A 25,367-nucleotide genomic window follows, 5' to 3' on the forward strand; every position below is an offset into this window, starting at 1 on the left:
GCTCTGGAGGGCATCACAGCTGAAATGGTAGCGATAAGGACCGTAGCATTACAAAACCGAATGGCCCTCGATTACCTGTTAGCTGAGAAAGGGGGAACGTGTGCCCTGATAGGATCTGAATGTTGCACTTACATTCCTGATAGTTCAGAAAACATAACCCACCTTGCCGATCACATAAGGAGGGAGGTGAAAAAGTTATCCACACCAGCAAAAGAACTTAGCAGGTTTGATTGGTTTCTGGGTGGATCTTGGAGATCCTATCTAATACATGGCGCAATTGTTCTCATCATAATAATTACCTGCTGTTTGATTGTTGGTTGCCTTAACCTCTGCTGTAAAGCAATGACAAGGTTAGCAGACCCTCTTGTGGTCAAGGGTTCCCGGGTTATGATCCAACAAACTAGAGAACTACTCAACAATGCAATACTCATAGAATGATCCTAAATGTTATCATAGAATGATAAAAGGGGGGATGTGGATATCTGAACGGAATATATGGAATTAAGGACAGTAAAGTAAACGGGATATATGAAAATGTATAAGCCATGGAAGAATAGCTGGGAGAATGTCAGATTGCAAATAGTGCAACATCAGCATAGCTAACAGTCTGTCTCAAGGTTTCAAGTCACTAATCCTGCCAATAATATATAATTGTAACATGAAATACATCTGCAGAATTGCAAGGTCTCAGTTAATAGTCACACCATTAGATTGAAACATTTGGAGGCAATACTTAAGCTTTCAAGAAGAACATCTCATATAGATTGACTAATGAGTGACTGAGTTAGACTGTCAATCCATTTGTATTTTGTTATCTGATTTCAAAACTGTATAACTGTTAACGCTTTACGATGTAACTTCACCTATCCGTAGGGAGTGTGTACGCTCTATCCAGAGAGTATATCTTCTGTCTGATAGGTCTTACTGGCCGGTAATAAAGACTGCTTTGTTCAAAGCACAAGAGGTATTCAACTCAGTAATTTTACTGAACCAGATTGAGGTAAAAGAATCCAGGAATTAACATTCTCATGTCCGATCTTTTGCAGATGTTGCGCTCGATGTCACCCCCGTGTCCTCGGGGCTCCAGCCCGGGCTCACACCAGCAGAGGGTTCCCCAACATCTGGGGCATGTTTACCTCAGTGACCGAGTAAGTATATAGTGATACACTATGGGGCTCCTTGTAAATACTGACACACTCCCGAGGACCTCCTGTAAATATTGACACCTCCGGGAACCCCCTGTAAATACTGACACATTCCCGGGGACCCCCTGTAAATACTAACACACTCCAGAGCACCCCCTGTAAATACTGACACATTCCCGGGGACTCCCTGTAAATACTGACACACTCCCAGGGACCCCTGTAAATACCTACACACTTCCAGGGACCCCCTGTAAATACTGACACACTCCGGGGGACCCCCTGTGAATACTGACACACTCCCGAGCACCCCCTGTAAATACTGACACACTCCCGAGCACCCCCTGTAATTACTGACATACTCCCAGGGACCTCCTGTAAATAATGACGCACTCCCGGGGACCCCCTATAAATACTGACACACTCCCGGGGACACCCTGTAAATACTGACACACTCCCGGGAACCCAATGGAAATACTGACACACTCCCGGGGACACCCTGTAAATACTGACACACTCCCGGGAACCCAATGGAAATACTGACGCACTCATGGGGACCCACTGTAGATACTAACATACTCCCAGGGACCGCCTGTAAATACTGACACACTCCTGGGGACCTCCTGTAAATACTGACACATTCCCGGGGACCCCGTGTAAATACTGACACACTCCCGCGGACCCCCTGTAAATACTGACACACTCCCAGGGACCCCCTATAAATACTGACACACTCCCAGGGACCCCCTATAAATATTGACACACTCCCAGGGACCCCCTGTAAATACTGACACACTCCCGGGGACCTCGTGTAAACACTGACACACTCCCGAGCACACCCTGTAATTACTGACATACTCCCAGGGACCTCCTGTAAATACTGACACACTCCCAGGGACCCAATGGAAATACTGACACACTCCCAGGGACCCCCTATAAATATTGACACACTCCCGGGAACCCAATGGAAATACTGACGCACTCATGGGGACCCCCTGTAAATACTGACACACTCCCAGGGACCCCCTGTAGATACTAACATACTCCCAGGGACCGCCTGTAAATACTGACACACTCCCGCGGACCCCCTGTAAATACTGACACACCCCCGGGGACCCCCTGTAAATACTGACACACTCCCAGGGACCCCCTATAAATACTGACACACTCCCAGGGACCCCCTATAAATACTGACACACTCCCAGGGACCCCCTATAAATACTGATACACTCCCGGGGACACAATGGAAATACTGACATACTCCCGGGCACTTACTGTAAATACGGACACACTCCCAGGGACCCCCTGTAAATACTGACGCACTCCTGGGGACCCCGTGTAAATACTGACAATCTCCTGGGGTCCCCTGTAAATACGGACACACTCCCAGGGACCTCCTGTAAATACTGACGCATTCCTGGGGACCTCCTGTAAATACTGACGCACTCCTGGGGACCCCGTGTAAATACTGACAATCTCCTGGGGTCCCCTGTAAATACTGGCACACTCCCGGGATGAAGGGATTGTCTTATGAGGAAAGGTTGAGCAGTTGGGCCTGTACACATTGGAATTTCGAAGAATGAGAGGTGATCTTATTGAAATGTATAAGATACTGAGGGAGCCCGACAGGGTAAATGCTGAGAGGATATTTCTCATCGTTGGTGAATCCAGAACTCGGGGACATCGTTTCTGAATAAGAGGCCGCCCATTTATGACGGAGAAAAGGAGGAATTTCTTCTGTCAGAGGGTCGTGAATCTTTGGAATTCTCTGCCGCAGAGAGCTGTGGAGGCTGGGTCATTGAATATATTCAAGGTGGAGATAGACAGATTCTTGCACTGTAGGGGAGTGAAGGGTTAAGGGGAGCGGGCGGGGAAGTGGAGCTGAGTCCATGATCGGATCAGCCATGATCGTATTGAATTACGGAGCAGGCTCGAGGGGCCGTGTGGCCTACTCCTGTTCCTATTTCTTATGTTCTTATGGGGCATAACCTCAAAAATGTGAGCTAGGCCGATCAGGGATGATGTGAGGAAAAACTTCTTCACGCAAAGGGTAGTGTAAATCTGGGATTCTATCCCCACAGAAACCTGTTGAGGCTGGGGGTTAATGACAGATGTCAATACTGAGCCTTTTGTTGGGTAAGGGTACCAAGGGATATGGGACCAAGGCAGGTAGACAGAGTTAAGGTACAGATCAGCCATGATCTCATTGAGTGGGGGAACAGGCTCGAGGGACTGAACCACCTACTCCTGTCCCCATGTCCCTGTGTGAGCCATTTTGAGTGAGATGGATTAGCCAAGGTGAGCAGAATACAATGGGGGAGGGGGCACACTGGGTGCTGGAGATGGACAGATCCCACCCACCGGTTACAGTGACATCCCATCTGACCCCCCAGCCTCTCTCCACCAATCATTGGACAGCGAGTGTTCCTTACCGGGAGAAAAACACCGGCTTTTCCTGATCAGGTGATCTCGCCATTCCTCCAAGATCAATAAGCTTCTTGACACGTGCAGGTTAAGTGTTGGTTGATTTATTGAGCAGTACAGATCATGCAGTAGCACTTAAACACACACTAAATCGATGGGGCTTACAGACACAGCCGATGGTCAGGAGCTCAAAGGGCCTTACAGTTCTGAGCTCAGTATTCAGGCCCTACACACCCTTGCAGTACAAATCCCCATTTCCGTCCACCACTTTATTGCTCCTTTCTAAGCTCCAGTTTCCCCCTTGTCCAAATATCCATCAATGGAAGCTACAACTGTCCTGACCATGTCTGGCTCACATCTGCAGCTTTCCACCGTCACACCACAGAATGGGGACCAACCACTGGGTCATTTCCACAACACGCCTGTTCACTGACGTGGGTCAAGATGCAAACCTTTGGCTTTCCACTTCCTCAGGAATAAATCTCCGTGTCGGGAGAATCTCACTGGACCCGCCCATTACCAGTAACTTCGGTTAATAAAACTGGCACCCTTACCTATTTTACACTGGACTCATGAGCTCGGTTTACTCCATTCCTCCCTCATCTTATCAAAACGGTTAGCTTTTCTCTCATATAATTGCTGTTCTACCAAAGAATATCTTTACTTATAAGTCTATAATGAATTCTGTAAGGACCACAACCAGCTACTTGCCCCCACTCTAGGGAAACCCCAATGACAATGCTGATATCCACCCAGAGGTTCTCCTTTGGCCAGGACTACCTCCCGCCCGCCCGTTATCAGCGCTGACTGACAGCTCCCTGAAGCTCAGGAGCCTCTGCACAATGCTGGCTGGCTGGGTCTTTGCTGAGATTCCCTCACTGAGCAGGAGGTCCCCTCAGCCTGAAACAGGCCCGAGCTGGAGGCTCAGTCTCGGCCCAGTGGTTACTACTTAAACATGGGATGGTATTTCCCACCGCTAACGCTCAAAGCTCCCACACCCTCGCAGTATGAAGAGGAATCAATAGTGATACAAGAATAGCACGCGTCTCGTTGAAGGTTAACCTTTTGTAGAGAGTTTCCTTGGGTTAAACAAGACAACGGTCGGTCAGGCAGAGCCGGAATCGAGGCAGGCTGTCACACACACACACACGGAGACGGCATCACGGGCTCTGGCTGACCCGCTTGCTCCGTCAATTCCCATCCGAGCACTCAACGTCCTCCAGTTTGAAACGGAACTCCTCGTTTGGGCATTGTTCCTTTATCATCTGATTAATCTGCATCACAGACAGGAGAAAGTGTGGGTGTTACAGCAAGGGGGGAGTGCAGGGGGAGAGGGGGATAGAGAGAGAGAGAGAGAGAGAGACAGGAGAAAGGGTGAGTGTTACAGTAAGGGTGGAGTGCAGGAGGAGAGAGGGGGATAGAGAGAGAGAGAGAGACAGGAGAAAGGGTGAGTGTAGGGGGAGAGAGAGAGAGAGAGACAGGAGAAAGGGTGAGTGTTACAGCAAGAGGGGAGTGCAGGGGGAGAGGGGGATAGAGACAGGAGAAAGGGTGAGTGCAGGGGGAGAGAGGGGGATAGATAGAGAGAGAGAGAGAGAGAGACAGGAGAAAGGGTGAGTGTTACAGTAAGGGTGGAGTGCAGGAGGAGAGAGGGGGATAGAGAGACAGGAGAAAGGGTGAGAGTAGGGAGAGAGGGGGGGTAGAGAGAGAGAGAGAGAGAGAGAGACAGGAGAAAGGGTGAGTGTTACAGCAAGGGGGGAGTGCAGGGGGAGAGAGGGGGATAGAGACAGGAGAAAGAGTGAGTGCAAGGGGAGAGAGGGGGATAGATAGAGAGAGAGAGAGAGAGAGAGAGACAGGAGAAAGGGTGAGTGTTACAGTAAGGGTGGAGTGCAGGAGGAGAGAGGGGGATAGAGAGAGAGAGAGAGACAGGAGAAAGGGTGAGTGTAGGGGGAGAGAGAGAGAGAGAGACAGGAGAAAGGGTGAGTGCAGGGGGAGAGAGGGGGATAGAGAGAGAGACAGGAGAAAGGGTGAGTGTAGGGGGAGAGAGGGGGATAGAGAGAGAGAGAGGAGAAAGGCTGAGTGCAGGGGGAGAGAGGGGGATAGAGAGACAGGAGAAAGGGTGGGTGTAGGGGAGAGAGGGGGACAGAGAGAGAGAGGAGAAAGGGGGAGTATAAGGGGAGAGAGGGAGATCGAGAGAGCAACAGTATCCGTAATAAGGTGGATGAATTAACTGTGCAAATAGATGTTAACAAATATGATGTGATTGGGATTACAGAGACATGGCTCCAGGATGATCAGGGCTGGGAACTCAACATCCAGGGGTATTCAACGTTCAGGAAGGATAGAATAAAAGGAAAAGCAGGTGGGGTAGCATTGCTGGTTAAAGAGGAGATTAATGCAATAGTTAGGAAGGACATTAGCTTGGATGATGTGGAATCTATATGGGTAGAGCTGCAGAACACCAAAGGGCAAAAGACGTTAGTGGGAGTTGTATACAGACCTCCAAACAGCAGTAGTGATGTTGGGGAGGGCATCAAACAGGAAATTAGGGGTGCATGCAATAAAGGTGCAGCAGTTATCATGGGTGACTTTAATATGCAGATAGATTGGGCTAACCAAACTGGAAGCAATACGGTGGAGGAGGATTTCCTGGAGTGCATAAGGGATGGTTTTCTAGACCAATATGTCGAGAAACCAACTAGTGGGGAGGCCATCTTAGACTGGGTGTTGTGTAATGAGAGAGGATTAATTAGCAATCGCGTTGTGCGAGGCCCTTTGGGGAAGAGTGACCATAATATGGTGGAATTCTACATTAGGATGGAGAATGAAACAGTTAATTCAGAGACCATGGTCCAGAACTTAAAGAAGGGTAACTTTGAAGGTATGAGGCGTGAATTGGCTAGGATAGATTGGCGAATGATACTGAAGGGGTTGACTGTGGATGGGCAATGGCAGACATTTAGAGACCGCATGGATGAACTACAACAATTGTACATCCCTGTCTGGCGTAAAAATAAAAAAGGGAAGGTGGCTCAACCGTGGCTATCAAGGAAAATCAGGGATAGTACTAAAGCCAAGGAAGTGGCATACAAATTGGCCCGAAATAGCAGCGAACCCGGGGACAGGGAGAAATTTAGAACTCAGCAGAGGAGGACAAAGGGTTTGATTCGGGCAGGGAAAATAGAGTACGAGAGGAAGCTTGCAGGGGACATTAAGACGGACTGCAAAAGCATCTATAGATATGTAAAGAGAAAAAGGTTAGTAAAGACAAACGTAGGTCCCCTGCAGTCAGAATCAGGGGAAGTCATAACGGGGAACAAAGAAATGGCAGACCAATTGAACAAGTACTTTGGTTCGGTATTCACGAAGGAGGACATAAACAACCTTCCGGATATAAAATGGGTCAAAGGGTCTAGTAAGGAGGAGGAACTGAGGGAAATCCTTATTAGTCGGGAAATTGTGTTGGGGAAATTGATGGGATTGAAGGGCGATAAATCCCCAGGGCCTGATGGTCTGCATCCCAGAGTCCCCACTTTTTAAAAAAGGAGGGAGAGAGAAAACAGGGAATTATAGACCGGTCAGCCTGACATCGGTAGTGGGTAAAATGATGGAATCAATTATTAAGGATGTCATAGCAGTGCATTTGGAAAGAGGTGACATGATAGGTCCAAGTCAGCATGGATTTGTGAAAGGGAAATCATGCTTGACAAATCTTCTGGAATTTTTTGAGGATGTTTCCAGTAGAGTGGATAAGGGAGAACCAGTTGATGTGGTATATTTGGACTTTCAGAAGGCGTTCGACAAGGTCCCATACAAGAGATTGATGTGCAAAGTTAGAGCACATGGGATTGGGGGTAGTGTACTGACATGGATTGAGAACTGGTTGTCAGACAGGAAGCAAAGAGTAGGAGTAAATGGGTACTTTTCAGAATGGCAGGCAGTGACTAGTGGGGTACCGCAAGGTTCTGTGCTGGGGCCCCAGCTGTTTACACTGTACATTAATGATTTAGATGAGGGGATTAAATGTAGTATCTCCAAATTTGCGGATGACACTAAGTTGGGTGGCAGTGTGAGCTGCGAGGAGGATGCTGTGAGGCTGCAGAGCGACTTGGATAGGTTAGGTGAGTGGGCAAATGCATGGCAGATGAAGTATAATGTGGATAAATGTGAGGTTATCCACTTTGGTGGTAAAAACAGAGAGACAGACTATTATCTGAATGGTGACAGATTAGGAAAAGGGGAGGTGCAAAGAGACCTGGGTGTCATGGTACATGAGTCATTGAAGGTTGGCATGCAGGTGCAGCAGGCGGTTAAGAAAGCAAATGGCATGTTGGCCTTCATAGCAAGGGGATTTGAGTACAGGGGCAGGGAGGTGTTGCTACAGTTGTACAGGGCATTGGTGAGGCCACACCTGGAGTATTGTGTACAGTTTTGGTCTCCTAACCTGAGGAAGGACATTCTTGCTATTGAGGGAGTGCAGCGAAGGTTCACCAGACTGATTCCCGGGATGGCGGGACTGACCTATCAAGAAAGACTGGATCAACTGGGCTTGTATTCACTGGAGTTCAGAAGAATGAGAGGGGACCTCATAGAAACATATAAAATTATGACGGGGTTAGACAGGTTAGATGCAGGAAGAATGTTCCCAATGTTGGGGAAGTCCAGAACCAGGGGTCACAGTCTAAGGATAAGGGGTAAGCCATTTAGGACCGAGATGCGGAGGAACTTCTTCACCCAGAGAGTGGTGAACCTGTGGAATTCTCTACCACAGAAAGTTGTTGAGGCCAATTCACTAAATATATTCAAAAAGGAGTTAGATGAGGTCCTTACTGCTAGGGGGATCAAGGGGTATGGCGAGAAAGCAGGAATGGGGTACTGAAGTTGAATGTTCAGCCATGAACTCATTGAATGGCGGTGCAGGCTAGAAGGGCCGAATGGCCTACTCCTGCACCTATTTTCTATGTTTCTATGTTTCAATGTTAAGGAGGTGGCCTTGGAAATAGCGGATGCATTGACAGTCATTTTCCAACATTCCCTCGACTCTGGATCAGTTCCTATGGAGTGGAGGGTAGCCAATGTAACCCCACTTTTTAAAAAAGGAGGGAGAGAGAAAACAGGGAATTATAGACCGGTCAGCCTGACATCAGAAGTGGGTAAAATGATGGAATCAATTATTAAGGATGTCATAGCGCACATTTGGAAAAAGGTGACATGATAGGTCCAAGTCAGCATGGATTTGTGAAAGGGAAATCATGCTTGACAAATCTTCTGGAATTTTTTGGGGATGTTTCCAGTAGAATGGACAAGGGACAACCAGTTGATGTGGTGTATTTGGACTTTTAGAAGACTTTCGACAAGGTCCCACACAAGAGATTAATGTGCAAAGTTAAAGCACATGGGATTGGGGGTAGTGTGCTGACGTGGATTGAGAACTGGTTGTCAGACAGGAAGCAAAGAGTAGGAGTAAATGGGTACTTTTCAGAATGGCAGGCAGTGACTAGTGGGGTACCGCAAGGTTCTGTGCTGGGGCCCCAGCTGTTTACATTGTACATTAATGATTTCGACGAGGGGATTAAATGTAGTATCTCCAATTTGTGGATGACACTAAGTTGGGTGGCAGTGTGAGCTGCGAGGAGGATGCTATGAGGCTGCAGAGTGACTTGGATAGGTTCGGTGAGTGGGCAAATGCATGGCAGATGAAGTATAATGTGAATTAATGTGAGGTTATCCACTTTGGTGGTAAAAACAGAGAGACAGACTATTATCTGAATGGTGACAGATTAGGAAAAGGGGAGGTGCAACGAGACCTGGGTGTCATGCTACATCAGTCATTGAAGGTTGGCATGCAGGTACAGCAGGCGGTTAAGAAAGCAAATGGCATATTGGCCTTCATAGCGAGGGGATTTGAGTACAGGGCCAGGGAGGTGTTACTACAGTTGTACAGGGCCTTGGTGAGGCCACACCTGGAGTATTGTGTACAGTTTTGGTCTCCTAACTTGAGGAAGGACATTCTTGCTATTGAGGGAGTGCAGCGAAGGTTCACCAGACTGATTCCCGGGATGGCAGGACTGACCTATCAAGAAAGACTGGATCAACTGGGCCTGTATTCAAGAGTTCAGAAGAATGAGAGGGGATCTCATAGAAACGTTTAAAATTCTGACGGGTTTAGACAGGTTAGATGCAGGAAGAGTGTTCCCAATGTTGGGGAAGTCCAGAACCAGGGGTCACAGTCTAAGGATAAGGGGTAAGCCATTTAGGACCGAGATGAGGAGAAACTTCTTCACCCAGAGAGTGGTGAACCTGTGGAATTCTCTACCACAGGAAGTTGTTGAGGCCAATTCACTAAATATATTCAAACGGAGTTAGATGTGGTCCTTACTACTAGGGGGATCAAGGGCTATGGCGAGAAAGCAGGCTTGGCGTACTGAAGTTGCATGTTCAGCCATGAACTCATTGAATGGTGGTGCAGGCTCGAAGGGCCGAATGGCCTACTCCTGCACCTATTTTCTATGTTTTTATGACAGGAGAAAGGGTGAGTGTCGGGGGAGAGAGGGGGATAGAGAGAGAGAGAGAGACAGGAGAAAGGGTGAGTGCAGGGGAAGATGGGAGATAGAGAGAGCGACAGGAGAAAGGGTGAGTTTAGGGGGAGAGAGGGGGATAGAGAGAGAGAGAGAGAGACAGGAGAAAGGGTGAGTGTCGGGGGAGAGAGGGGGATAGAGAGAGAGAGACAGGAGAAAGGGTGCGTGTAGGGGGAGAGGAGGGGATAGAGAGAGAGGAGAAAGGATGAGTGTCGGGGGAGAGAGCGGGATAGAGAGAGCAACAGTGATAGTGATAGAGAGAGACAGAGAGAGTGAAAGTGAGAGAGAAAGAGGGAGAAAGTGACAGAGAGATAAACAGTGACAGAGAAAGAGGGGGATAGAGTGAGAGATAGAGAGGAGGATAGAGCGTGACAGTGAGAGAGAGAGAGAGGGAGAGATATAGATAAACAGTGACAGAGAGCGAAAGAGGGGAATAGAGAGACAGAGACAGTGGCAGAGAGTGATAGAGAGACACAGAATGAGACAGTGTTTGAGAGAGAGAGCGACAGAGAGAAAGAGAAACAGTGACACTGAGAGAGGGGAGAAAGTGATAAAGGGACAGTTAGCGAGAGACAGTGTGTGAGAGAAAGACGTGAGGCAGTGGCAGAGAGAGATAGACAGAGGGCGAGAGAGAGAGAAAGAGATTGTGGCTGAGAAACAGAAAGAGAGAGACTGACAGTGAGAGATAGAATGGGAGAGAAACAGAGAAAGAGACATGGAGGGGGAGAGAGAGTGAACGAGAGAGATGGAGAAAGAGAGAGAGAGACAGAGAGCGATAGCAATAGAGATAGAGACCGTGACAGAGAGAGAGAGAGAGAGAAAAGAATGACAAAGCAACAAAGAGAAGTGATCCTAACATCATCAAGTCATTCAGCCCCTGGAGCCTGTTACATAGGAACAGGAGGAGGCCATTCAGCCCCTGGAACCTGTTACACAGGAACAGGAGGAGGCCCATTCAGCCCCTCGAGCCTGTTACACAGGAACAGGAGGAGGCCCATTCAGCCCCTGGAGCCTGTTACACAGGAACAGGAGGAGGCCATTCAGCCCCTGGAGCCTGTTACACAGGAACAGGAGGAGGCCCATTCAGTCCCTGAAGCCTGTTACACAGGAACAGGAGAAGGCCCATTCAGCCCCTGGAGCCTGTTACACAGGAACAGGAGGAGGCCCATTCAGCCCCTGGAGCTTGTTACATAGGAACAGGAGGAGGCCATTCAGCCCCTCGAGCCTGTTACACAGGAACAGGAGGAGGCCCATTCAGCCCCTGGAGCCTGTTACACAGGAACAGGAGGAGGCCCATTCAGCCCCTGGAGCCTGTTACACAGGAACAGGAGGAGGCCATTCAGCCCCTGGAGCCTGTTACATAGGAACAGGAGGAGGCCCATTCAGCCCCTGGAGCCTGTTACATAGGAACAGGAGGAGGCCCATTCAGGCCCTGGAGCCTGTTACACAGGGACAGGAGGTGGCCATTCAGCCCCTGGAGCCTGTTACACAGGAACAGGAGGAGGCCATTCAGCCCGTGGAGCCTGTTACACAGGAACAGGAGGAGGCCATTCAGCCCCTGGAGCCTGTGACATAGGAACAGGAGGAGGCCCATTCAGCCCCTGGAGCCTGTGACATAGGAACAGGAGGAGACCCATTCAGCTCCTGGAGCCTGTTACATAGGAACAGGAGGAGGCCCAGTCAGCCCCTCGAGCTGCCCGTGACCACAGCTCCATGAATGGGGTGTTGCGGGGGACAGGACGATACCCAGAGGGGGAAGTGGAGCTGGTGAATTCAGACGGCGAGAGGGAGGATGTGGTGTGGTGTGGCCCTGTGTTTGCCCTCAGTGCCGTGCTGTCTCTCACCCTCTCCGCAATGATCTTCTTCGTCGTGTCAGGATGGAGCTTGGTCGTCGAAGTAAGCTGCACATTAATCCACCGCTCCTTGGGATCTAAAAACAACAGTCACAACTTCAAAAGCCTAAACAGAGCGAGAGTTCAGCACAGGTCAAAGGGACCGAGTTAGAATTCTTGCTCCCCTCTATTTCATGCTCTCCTGCCTCTGTTTTTGCATTCACTCTCTCCTTCCCCTCCCTTTTATTCACTTTTTATCTCAGCCCCTCTTGCCTCCATTCTACTCTCTCTGTGTTTGCATTCTCGACCTTCCTTTCTCTCGCCCCCTTTTGTCTCCTCCTGTCCCCTGTTCCGATATGATTTCTATTCTCCCTTTGTGACGTTCTCAAGAACATCAGAAATAGGAGCAGGAGTCGGCCATTCAGCCCCTCGAGCCTGCTCCGCCATTCAGCAGGATCATGGCCGATCATCCACCTCAACTCCACCTTCCCGCACTGTCCCCATATCCCTTCGTTCCCCGAAATTATCCACCTCTGTCTTGGACATACTCAATGACTGAGCTCTCTCACATTTGCCCCATCTCTCAGTGAGAGAGAAAGATGGAGAGAGAGAGAGTTAGAGAGACAGAGGGAGAGCGAGACAGATAGAGAGTCAGAGAGAAAAATAGAGATAGAGACGAGAGGCAGAGCGAGAGGCAGAGAGAGAGATAGGCACAGAGATAGAGAGTCTTGGAGAGAGATAGAGAGGGAGGCAGAGATAGAGAGACAAAGAGAAATGGAAGGACGGAGAGAGCGAGAGAGACAAAGCCATGGAGAGAAATAGAGAGTGAGAGAATCAGAAAAATATAGAGAGACAAACAGAAAGAAAGGGAGATAAACAGAGAGATTACATCAGTGAGAATGAGGAGGAGTGGAGATGGAAGCCGAGAGAAGATTAGTGAAGCACACATTATATATTCCCGTGTTTGCCCCAATGATTGTACACAGCGAATACAAGAGACAGTAACTTGTGTTGTGACAGCACCGACCGGGCAAAGCTAGTGACCGACAGTGATGGCTCTTGGTGCACAGACTGATGGCACACCTGCTTTGGGAGACTCGGGCCCGATATATTTGCGCCTGACTAAGACAGAGAGAGGGATTTAATTTCCCTGAATTGTTGAGAACCTGAGATGTTCTCACCCTCAACAAAATCCTCCTGAAAGGTGGGAGATTCCTCAGGTGTAGACAGAGGGTCATCTGATGCCAAAACAGTCCCAGAATCTGAGGGTCAAATATAGACAGCCTGAATTTCACTGGGACTCTGAGTGGTTGATGGAATGGAGAGAGGACAGGAGGGAGAGACAGAGAGAGAGAGAGATACAGGCAGGGGCACAGAGAGAGACATGGTGATAAAGACAGGGACACAGAGAGAAAGAGAGAGGGACAGAGAGAGATACAGGTAGGGGCACAGAGAGAGAGAGGGACAGAGAGAGATACAGGCAGGGGCACAGAGAGAAAGAGAGAGGGACAGAGAGAGATACAGGCAGGGGCACAGAGAGAAAGAGAGATACAGGCAGGGACACAGAGAGAAAGAGACATAGTGATAGAGATAGGGACAGAGAGAGATACAGGTAGGCGCACAGAGAGAGAGAGACAGAGAGGGACAGAGAGATACAGGCAGGGGCACAGAGAGAAAGAGTCATAGTGATAGAGACAGGGACACAGAGAGAAAGTGAGAGATAAAGACAGAGAGAGGGAACACAAGAGTAAGAGAGAGAGAGAGACAGATACAGAGAGAGAGGGAGACGGATGATTTCGGCAGTTATTATGATGAACAGTCTGTAGAATGGACCCCACAAGGCAGATACCTGAGGTGAATGTCAGATACCAGTCTTTATATAACCCAAAATCATCCAAACCCATTCCCCTTGTCACTGCATTTTTAAATTGGGTCCTGGGATGTGGGTGTCACTGGCAAGGCCGGCATTTATTGCCCATCCCTAATCGCCCTGGAGAAGGTGGTGAGCCGCCTTCCTGCATACGACTGAGTGGATCGCTGGGTATTTCAGGGGGCAGTTAATTTTCCAACACATTGTTGTGGGGCTGGATCCATACATAAGCCAGACCGGTAAGGGCGGCAGATTTCCTTCCCTGAAGGGCATTAGTCTTTATATAACCAGTAATCATCCCATTCTACTCCCCTCAGTCACTGCATCCCACTCCCCTCAGTCACTGCATCCCACTCCCCTCAGTCACTGCATCCCACTCCCCTCAGTCACTGCATCCCACTCCCCTCAGCCACTGCATCCCACTCCCCTCAGTCACTGCATCCCACTCCCCTCAGTCACTGCATCCCCACTCCCCTCAGTCACTGCATCCCACTCCCCTCAGTCACTGCATCCCACTCCCCTCAGTCACTGCATCCCACTCCCCTCAGTAAGAGACCGGAATTGATCTGAGGGACTGAATATTTCTGTAGTTACACTGGGAGAAAGGAACATTTAGAATGGACCCCACAAGGCAGATACCTGAGGTTGAAGACCCCTCTGGGATAATGGATGGACGGTCAGTAGTTTCACGGGTCGATTGATCCTCAGGCCCCTGAGTTGGGGATGTCTCTGTATCTGTAATAAAGGAAGAGAGATATGGGAGCGTGGAGAATGACAGAACAGGCCATCAGGCTGATGCTAGATCCGGAGAATATCAGATACCAGTCTTTATATAACCAGAATATTACAATCCCTCACCCCTCAGTCACTACAACCCACTCCCCTCAGTAACAGATGGATGAATCTCTGGGATTGAGGATTTCAGCAGTTACATTAGGTGAACAGCCTGTGTAGAATGGACCCCACAAGGCAGATACCTGAGGCTGTAGAGCCCGCTGGGATAGTGGATGGACGGTCAGTGGTTTCACGGGTCGATTGATCCTCGGGCCCCTGAGTTGGGGATGTCTCTGGGTCTGTAATAAAGGAAGAGAGACATGGGAGAGTGCAGAGTGGAGAACCCGAACAGTTCATCAGGCTGGTACTAGAGTCCGGAGAATGTCAGATACCAGTCTTTATATAAAATCCAGAATCTTCCAGGCCCCTCATTCACTACATTTTTAAATTGGGTCCTGGGATGTGGGCGTCACTGGCAAGGCCGGCATTTATTGCCCATCCCTGATTGCCCTGGAGAAGGTGGTGGTGAGCCGCCTTCCTACATACCACTGAGTGGATCGTTGGGCTATTTCAGAGGGCAATTAAGTGTCCAACAAATTGTTGTGGGTCTGGACCCATATATAGGCCAGACCGGTAAGGACGGCAGATTTCCTTCTCTGAAGGACATTAGTCTTTATAAGAACATAAGAAATAGGAGCAGGAGTAAGCCATATGGCCCCTCGAGCCTGCTCCACCATTTAATAAGATCATGGGCTGATCCAATCATGGACTCAGCTCCACTTCCCCGCCAACTCCCCATAACCCCTTATTCCCTTATCGTTTAATAAACTGTCTATTTCTGTCTTAAATTTATTCAATGTCCCAGCTTCCACAGCTCTCGAAGGCAGCGAATTCCATTGATTTACAACCTTCTGAGAGAATAAATTTCTCTTCATCTCTGTTTTAAATGGGTGGCCCCTTATTCTAAGATCATGTCCCCTAGTTCTAGTCTCTCCTATCAATGGATACATCTTCTCTGCATCCACCTTGTCAAGCCCCCTCATAATCTTATATGTTTCGATAACATCACCTCTCATTCTTCTGAATTCCAATGAGTAGAGACCCAACCTACTCAACCTTTCCACAAAAGTCAACCCCCTCATCTCCGTAATCAACCTAGTGAACCTTCTCTGAACTGCCTCCAAAGCAAGTATATCCTTTCGTAAATATGGAAACCAAAACTGCATTCAGTATTCCAGTGTGGCCTCACCAATACCCTGTATAACTGTAGCAAGACTTCCCTGCTTTTGTACTCCATTCCCTTTGCAATAAAGGCCAAGATTCCATTGGCCTTCCTGATCACATGCTGTACCTGCATTCTATCCTTTTGTGTTTCATGCACAAGTACCCCCAGGTCCCGCTGTACTGCAGCACTTTGCAATGTTTCTCCATTTAAATAATAACTTGCTCTTCCATTTTTTCTGACAAAGTGCATGACCTCTCACTTTCCAACATTATACTCCATCTGCTAATTTTTTGCCAACTAACTTAGCTGTCTATGGCCTTTTGCAGGTTTTTTGTGTCCTCCTCACACATTGCTTTTCTTCCCATCTTTGTATCATGAGAAAACTTGGCTACGTTACACTCAGTCCCTTCTTCCAAGCCGTTAAGATAGATTGTAAATAGCTGGGGTCCCAGCACTGATCCCTGCGGCACCCCACTAGTTACTGATTGCCAACCCAAGAACCAACCATTTATCCTGACTCTCTGTTCTCTGTTAGTTAGCCAATCCTCGATCCATGCTAATATATAACCCCCAAACCAGTGCAGTAACCTTTTATGTGGCACCTTGTCAAATGCCTTCTGAAAGTCCAAATACACCACATCCACTGGTTCCCCTTTATCCACGCTGTTCATTACATCCTCAAAGAACTCCAGCAAATTCGTCAAACATGACTTTCCCTTCGTAAGTCCATGCTGACTCTGCCTGACCGAATTTTGCTTTTCCAAATATCCTGCTACTGCTTCTTTAATAATGGACTCCAACATTTTCCCAACTACAGTTGTTAGGCTAACTGGTTTATCGTTTCCTGCTTTTTGTCTGTCTCCTTTTTTAAATAGGGGCATTACATTTGCAGTTTTCCAATCTTAAGGGGCCTCCCCAGAATCCAGGGAATTTTGGTAAATTACAACCAATGCATCCACAATCGCTGCTGCTACTTCTCTTAAGATCCCAGGATACAAGCCATCAGGTCCGGGGGATTTATCTGCCTTTAGTCCCATTATCTTACTGAGTCGCACCACCTTAGTGATTGTGATTGTGTTAAGTTCCTCCCCCCCATAGCTCCTTGACTATCCACTGTTTCAATATTGTTAGTGTCCTCTACCATGGACCGATACAAAATATTTGTTCAGAGTTTCTGCCATCTCCATGTTCCCCATTACTAATTCCCCGGTCTCGTCCTCTAAGGGATCAACATTTACTTTAGCCACTCTTTTCCTTTTTATATAACCATTAATCATCCCATCCCACTCCCCTCAGTCACTGAATCTCACTCCCCTCAGTAAGAGACCGGAATTAATCTGAGGGACTGAATATTTCTGTAGTTACACTGGGAGAAAGGAACATTTAGAATGGACCCCACAAGGCAGATACCTGAGGTTGAAGACCCCTCTGGGATAGTGGATGGATGGTCAGTGGTTTCACGGGTCGATTGTTCCTCGGGCCCCTGAGTTGGGGATGTCTCTGGGTCTGTAATAAAGGAAGAGAGACATGGGAGCGTGGAGAATGACAGAACAGGCCATCAGGCTGACGCTAGATCCGGAGAATGTCAGATACCAGTCTTAATATAACCAGAATATTACAATCCCTCGCCTCTCAGTCTCCTTGCCCCACTCCCCTCAGTAACAGATGGATGAATCTCTGGGATTGAGGATTTCTGTAGTTACATTGGGTGAACAGCCTGTGTAGAATGGACCCCACAAGGCAGATACCTGAGGCTGTAGACCCCACTGGGATAGTGGATGGACGGTCAGTGGTTTCACGGGTCGATTGATCCTTGGGCCCCTGAGTTGGGGATGTCTCTGGGTCTGTAATAAAGGAAGAGAGACGTGGGAGAGTGCAGAGTGGAGAATCCAAACAGATCATCAGGCTGGTACTAGAGTCCAGAGAATGTCATAACACCAGTCTTCATATAACCCAGAATCTTCCAATCCCACAACATTAAATCACTTTTTCCCACTCCTGTCAGTCCCTGCATCCCCCAACCCTCAGTCTTCTCATCCTATTCCCCTCCATCTCCCCATCCCACTCCCCTCAGTCTCCTCATCCCACTCCCCTCAGTCTCATCTCACTGCGCTCAGTCTCCTCATCCCACTCCCCTCATCGCACTGCCCTCAGTCTCCTCATCCCGCGCCCCTCATCCCGCGCCCCTCATCCCACTCCCCTCAGTCTCCTCATCCCACTCCCCTCAGTCTCATCTCACTGCGCTCAGTCTCCTCATCCCACTCCCCTCATCGCACTGCCCTCAGTCTCCTCATCCCGCGCCCCTCATCCCGCGCCCCTCATCCCACTCACCTCAGTCTCCTCATCCCACTCACCTCAGTCTCCTCATCCCACTCACCTCAGTCTCCTCATCCCACTTGCCTCAGTAGCTTCTACCCCCTGAAGCACCAATAACCTCAGTCTCACTCTCCGCCCTGGTAGAAAATCCCCCAAATTAAAGCTGGATCTGTTCCTCCTTCTTTAAACCAGGTTTCCAACTGTCTCCCAGCTCAGTCTCCTCTCCAACTCACTGCTCACAGACAGACCTCATTGGGTATCTCAGTCCGCAGGTGAACACTGAGTGCAGATGGTGGGGACACTCGATGGTCAGTGACAGATATCATAAGAATATAACAACATAAGGAATAGGAGCAGGAGTTGGCCATACGGCCCCTCGAGCCTGCTCTGGTATTTAATACGATCATGACTGATCCGATCATGGACTCAGGTCCACTTCCCTGCCTGCTCCCCATAACCCCTTATTTCCTTATCGGTTAAGAATCTGTCTCTGTCTTAAATGTATTCAATGTCGCAGCTTCAACAGCTCTCTGAGGCAGTGAATTCCACAGATTTACAACTCTTTGAGAAAAGAAATTCTTCCTCATCTCGGTTTTAAATGGGCGGCCCCTTATTCTAAGATCATGCCCCCTAGTTCTCGTCTCCCCTATCAGTGGAAACATCCTCTCTGCATCCAACTAATCAAGCCCCCTCATAATTTTATACGTTTCGATAAGATCACCTCTCATTCTTCTGAATTCCAATGAGTAGAGGCCCAACCTACTCAACCTTTCCTCATAAGTCAACCCCCTCATCTCCGGAATCAACCTCGTGAACCTTCTCTGAACTGCCTCCAAAGCAAGTATATCTTTTCTTAAATATGGAAACCAAAACTGCATTCAGTATTCCATTGTGGCCTCACCAATACCCTGTATAACTGCAGCAAGACTTCCCTGCTTTTATACTCCATCCCCTTTGCAATAAAGGCCAAGATTCCATTGGCCTTCCTGATCACTTGCTGTACCTGCATACTATCCTTTTGTGTTTCATGCACAAATACCCCCAGGTCCCGCTGTACTGCAGCACTTTGCAATGTTTCTACATTTAAATAATAATTTGCGCTTCCATTTTTTCTGCCAAAGTGCATGACCTCACACTTTCCAACATTATACTCCATCTGCTAATTTTTTGCCAACTAACTTAGCCTGTCTATGGCTTTTTGCAGGTTTTTTGTGTCCTCCTCACACATTTCTTTTCCTTCCAGCTTTGTATCATCAGCAAACTTGGCTACATTATACTCGGTCCCTTCATCCAAGTCGTTAATATAGATTGTAAATAGTTGGGGTCCCAGCACTGATCCCTGCGGCACTACACTAGTTACTGATTGCCAACCTGAGAATGAACCGTTTATCCCGACTCTGTTTTCTGTTAGTTAGCCAATCCTCTATCCATGTTAATATATTACCCGCAGTCCCGTGAAATTTTATCTTGTACAGTAACATTTTATGTAGCACCTTGTCTGGAAATCCAAATACGCCACATCCACTGGTTCCCCCTTATCCACCCTGCTCGTAACATCTTCAAAGAATTCCAGCAAATTTGTCAAACATGACTTCCCCTGCATAAATCCATTCTGACTCTGCCTGACTGAATTTTGCTTTTCCAAATGTCCTGCTACTGCTTCTTTAATAATGGACTCCAACATTTTCCCAACCACAGATGTTAGGCTAACTGGTCTATAGTTTCCTGCTTTTTGTCTGCCTCCTTTTTTAAATAGGGGCGTTACATTTGCAGTTTTCCAATCTTCCGGGACCTCCCTAGAATCCAGGGAATTTTGGTAAATTACAACCAATGCATCCACTATCCCTGCCGTTACTTCTCATGGGGTATCTCAGTCCCCGGGTGATCATTATCATAGGCAGTCCTTCGGAATCGAAGACGACTTGTTTCCACTCTTAGAATGAGTCATTCGGTGGCTGAACAGTGCAATACAAGAACCACAGTCCCTGCCACAGGTGGGACAGTCGTTGAGGGTAAGGGTGTGTGGGACTGGTTTGCCGCACGTTCTTTCCGCTGCCTCCGCTTGTTTTATGCATTCATTTGGCGATGTGACTCGAGGTGCTCAGCGCCCTCCCGGATGCACTTCCTCCACTTAGGGCGGCCTTTGGCCAGGGACTCCCAGGTGTCGGTGAGGATGTTGCACTTTATCAGGGAGGTTTTGAGGGTGTCCTTGTAACGTTTCCTCTGCTCACCTTTGGCTCGTTTGCCATGAAGGGGTTCCGAGTAGAGCGCTTGTTTTGAGAGTATCGTGTCTGGCATGCAGCCAATGTGACCTGCCCAGCAATGGTCAGTGCTTTAATGCTGGGGATGTTGGCCTGGTTGAGGACACTAATGTTGATGCGTCTGTCTCTCAGGGGATTTGTAGGATCTTGCGGAGGCATCGTTGGTGCCAACGACTTGAGGTGTCTACTGTACATGGTCCATGTCTCTGAGTCATACGGGAGGGCAGGTATTACTACGGCCCTGTAGACCATGAGCTTGGTGGTAGATTTCAGGGCCTGGTCTTCGAACACTCTTTTCCTCAGGCAGCCGAAGGCTGCGCTGGCGCACTGGAGGCGGTGTTAAATCTCCTCAAATGTCTGCTTTTGTTCTTAAGAGGCTCCCGAGGGAGAGTAAATGGTCCACATTGTCCACGGCCGCACCGTGAATCTTGATAACTATGGGGCAGTGCTGCGCGACGAGGACAGGCTGGTGGAGGACCTTTGTCTTACGGATGTTTAGCGTAAGGCCCATGCTTTCGAACGCCTCAGTAAATACGTCCACTCGATGCTCAGTGGGAGCTACCATGGGGTATCTCAGTCCCCGGGTGAACACTGAGTGTAGATGGTGGGGACACTCGATGGTCAGTGGGAGATACCATGGGGTATCTCAGTCCCCAGGTGAACACTGAGTGTAGATGGTGAGTGACACTCGATGGTCAGTGAGAGATACCATGGGGTATCTCAGTCCCCGGGTGAACACTGAGTGTAGATGATGGGGACACTCGATGGTCAGTGGGAGATACCATGGGGTATCTCAGTCCCCGGGTGAACACTGAGTGTAGATGGTGGGACACTCGATGGTCAGTGGGAGATACCATGGGGTATCTCAGTCCCCGGGTGAACACTGAGTGTCGATGGTGGGGACACTGGATGGTCAGTGGGAGATACCATGGGGTATCTCAGTCCCCGGGTGAACACTGAGTGTAAATGGTGGGGACACTCGATGGTCAGTGTCTCAGTCTTGGGGTGAAATTAGATTAGAAATAATTTGCTGTTCTTGATTCTTCATTGATAAATATAGAAACATAGAAAATAGGTGCAGGAGTAGGTCATTTGGATCAATAAGATCATGGTTGATCATTCATCTCAGTACCCCTTTCCTGCTTTCTCTCTTGAACCCTTTTGCCGTAAGGGCCATATCTAACTCCCTCTTGAATATATCCAATCAACTGGCATCAACAACTCTCTGAGGTAGGGAATTCCACAGGTTAACAACTCTCTGAGTGAAGAAGTTTCTCCTAATCTCAGTCCTAAATGGCTTACCACTTGTCCTTAGACTGTGTCCTCTGGTTCTGGACTTCCCCAACATCGGGAACATTCTTCCTGCATCTAACCTGTCCAGTCCCTTCAGAATTTAATATGTTCCTATGAGATCCCCTCGCATCCTTCGAAACTCCAGTGAATACAGGTCCAGTCGATCCAGTCTCTCCCATCCTCCTTAATGTCAGTCCTCCCATCCCGGGAATCAATCTAGTGAACCTTCGCTGCTCTCCCTCTATAACAAGAACGTCCTTCCTCAGATTAGGAGACCAAAACTGAACACAGTATTCCAAGTGAGGCCTCACCAAGGCCCTGTACAACTGCAGTAGGAACTCCCTGCTCCTATACCCAAATCTCCTAGCTATGAAGTCCAACATACCATTTGCCTTCTTCACTGCCTGCTGTATCTGAATGCCAACTTTCAGTGACTAATGTACCATGACACCCAGGTCTCGTTGCACCTCCCCTTTTCCTCATCTGCCGCCATTCAGATAATATTCTGCCTTTGTGTTTTTGCCCCCAAACCGGATAACCTCACATTTATCGACATTATACTGCATCTGCCATGCACTTGCCCACTCACCTAAACTGTGCAAATCACCCTGCAGCCTCGTAGCATCCTCCTCACAGTTCACACCGCCACCAATTTAGTGTCATCTGCAAACTTGGAGTTATTACACTCAATTCCTTCCTTCGTGAAGACAGAACCAAAGTATTTGTTCAACTGGTCTGCCATTTTGTTCCCCATTATAAATTCACCTGATTCTGACTGCAAGGGACCTACGTTTGTCTTCACTAATCTTTTTCTCTTCACATATCTACAGAAGCTTTTGCAGTCAGTGTTTATGTTCCCTGCAAGCTTCCTCTCATACTCTATTTTCCCCCTCCTAAGTAAACCCTTTGTCCTCCTCTGCTGAATTCTAAATTTCTTCCAGTCCTCAGGTTTGCTGCTTTTTTTGGCCAATTTATATGCTTCTTCCTTGGATTTAACACTATCCTTAATTTCCCTTGTTAGCCATGGTTGAGCCACCTTCCCCGTTTTATTTTTACTCCAGACAGGGATGTACAATTGTTGAAGTTCATCCATGTGATCTTTAAATGTTTGCCATTGCCTATCCACCGTCAACCCTTTAAGTATTATTTGCTAGTCAATTCTAGCCAATCCACGTCTCATACCATCAAAGTTACCTTTCCTTAAGTTCAGGACCCTAGTTTCTGAATTAACTGTGTCACTCTCCATCTTAATAAAGAATTCTACGATATTATGGTGACTCTTCCCCAAGGGGCCTCGCGCAACAAGATTGCTAATTAGTCCCTTCTCATTACACATCACCCAGTCTAGGATGGCCAGCCCTCGAGTTGGTTCCTCGACATATTGGTCGAGAAAACCATCCCTAATACACTCCAGGAAATCTTCCTCCACCGTATTGCTACCAGTTTGGTTAGCCCAATCTATATGTAGATTAAAGTCGTCCATGATAACTGCTGTACCTTTATTGAACGCATCCCTAATTTCTTGTTTGATGCTGTCCCCAACCTCACTACTACTGTTTGGTGGTCTGTGCACAACTCCCACTAGCATTTTCTGCCCTTTGATTTTCCGCAGCTCCACCCATACAGATTCCACATCCTCCAAGCTAATGTCCTTCCTTACTATTGCGTTAATTTCCTCTTTAACCAGCATCGCTACTCCACCTCCTTTTCCTTTCTGTCTATCCTTCCTGAATGTTGAATACCCCTGGATGTTGAGTTCCCAGCCTTGGAGGAACGACACGTGGTTCCACGCAAGGAAAACGATTGGGATAAAATAAGCAAGGCCATTTTAAAGCAGGCCAACAACCCGCCATTTTTGAATGAACTGCTTGAAATTGGTAACCAACGTAAAAGTCCAGCTGTAACGAGCAAAATGTTGTTGAGCGATGTCAGGTGCAAATTGCAATCTGCCAATGTAGCGGGCGAACACCTAACGGTCGTATACAGGTCCAGCGAGCAACCCAATGCTGTCGCCTGCGTCCCTGGGACCAGAACGATGTATCATAAAGTGTCCCAACAGCTGACAGAAGTAGAGAATCGCAGAGTAAACGACCGCCGAAAAGCAGAGCCACCGGTAGCGATACCCTGCCTCAGATCAGTTTAACATTGCAGGCACCCGATGGCATGAACCGCCACGGGCCAGAAACAATAAATTGCACCTATGTTCGCAGTTGGCTACTGTCGCCCACCACCTGGGTGGAAAAAGCGCAGCCCACAAACCCACTGGCAATGCTCAAGAGCGAAGGGTCACCTGCAACTGCTCCTCCGAACAGGACCTGGACCAGCCAGGATCCCAAACTAGAGAGTGCTCACAACGGTGCCCTCAAGGAAAGCGAGTCAGCAGTCCCCTGTGAACTACTAGACAAGACGAGGCAGTCCCACCGTCGCTGAGACAAAGCGCTCACTCGCTCAGACCGCTTCCCAGGGAGCAGCAGCAACTGTGCAAACGAAAAGGACAGGGAGGTCACAGACACATCAGCTGTCTTTGGGCCTACCCGACACTAGGAGTAACGGCAAGAGCCCTGAGCTCCGGCAACTCGAGCAAAATGAGCTCACCTCGCCCACAGACTCACTAGCATGGGTCGCTACTCCACCACCAGACGACCCGGATCTTATCCGGCCGTGCTGGAACTAGACTGTCCTTGTGTACCTGTACTGATATACCTGTACTGATCATGTAAATGTACCACACAAAAAGAAACCCAACAAATGTACCAAGCTGTAAATGTAAAACCCATGTGATGAACTTGAATGCAACTTACATGTAATGGGCCATCAGCATGATCTGTGTGTGTGGGGCGGGGGGGTGGGGAGAATGGAGTAGTCATGGATTCACAACCAGAAACCACGGGGACCTCCACTGGCAACAAATCTCACTACCAACCCACCCAAGCTAGAAACGACCCTCCAATGGTCAACCAGGAAGAGCAAAGCCCAGGTCACCGTCAATGTACGAGTCAATTTGCATTAAAGACTTGGGGGGAAGTGATGTCATGTATGTAGACCATGTATACTAACTGTATAGTCACATCAGGTGTGCCACCAGAGGGCACTGCGGTGGGAGACCTGAGGATCACCTGTACAGGTGTGCAGGGCCCAGTATAAAAGGCTGCCCACCATGCTTGTGTCTCACTCTGGAGTTACAATAAATGGGACTAAGGTCACAACAGCTCAAGTACAATACTAGACCTCATGGAGTCAGTCATAAGAGTATTAAAGATGTAATACATACAAAATGGCCAAAACTAGTGGGAGGACAGAAGATTGGGAAGCTTTTAAAAGGCAGCAAAGACAGACTTAGAGGGCACTAACAATATTCCGACAGTGGATAGTCAAGGGCTATGGGGGGGAGGAACTTGACACAATCACAATCACTAAGGAGGTGGTACTCAGTAAGATGATGGGACTAAAGACAGATAAATTGCCTGGACCTGATGGCTTGCATCCTCGGGTCTGAAGAGAAGTAGCAGCAGGGATAGTGGAGGCATTGGTTGTAATTTACTAAAATTCCATGGATTCTGGGGAGGTCCCAGCAGATTGGAAAACTGCAAATGTAACACCCCTATTTAAAAAAGGAGGCAGACAAAAAGCAGGAAATTATAGACATCTGTGGTTG

General features: G+C 48.3%; 1 protein-coding gene across 1 annotated transcript in view; it reads right to left on the reverse strand.

Moving 5' to 3' along the window:
* Positions 1-4,756: 4,756 nt before the first annotated feature.
* The window catches only part of LOC139261631 (uncharacterized), a 37,938-nt gene continuing 17,327 nt past the window's right edge, over positions 4,757-25,367 (reverse strand). The window contains exons 5-10 of the mRNA XM_070877076.1: positions 17,591-17,686; positions 17,253-17,348; positions 14,821-14,916; positions 14,483-14,578; positions 11,986-12,071; positions 4,757-4,840 (exon numbers count right to left, since the gene is read on the reverse strand). Coding sequence (XP_070733177.1) covers positions 4,757-4,840; positions 11,986-12,071; positions 14,483-14,578; positions 14,821-14,916; positions 17,253-17,348; positions 17,591-17,686 — 554 coding nt within the window. The remainder of the gene's footprint in view (positions 4,841-11,985; positions 12,072-14,482; positions 14,579-14,820; positions 14,917-17,252; positions 17,349-17,590; positions 17,687-25,367) is intronic.

This window comes from Pristiophorus japonicus, chromosome 1 (genome assembly GCF_044704955.1).
Source record: "Pristiophorus japonicus isolate sPriJap1 chromosome 1, sPriJap1.hap1, whole genome shotgun sequence".
Classification (NCBI taxonomy): Eukaryota; Metazoa; Chordata; class Chondrichthyes; family Pristiophoridae; genus Pristiophorus; species Pristiophorus japonicus.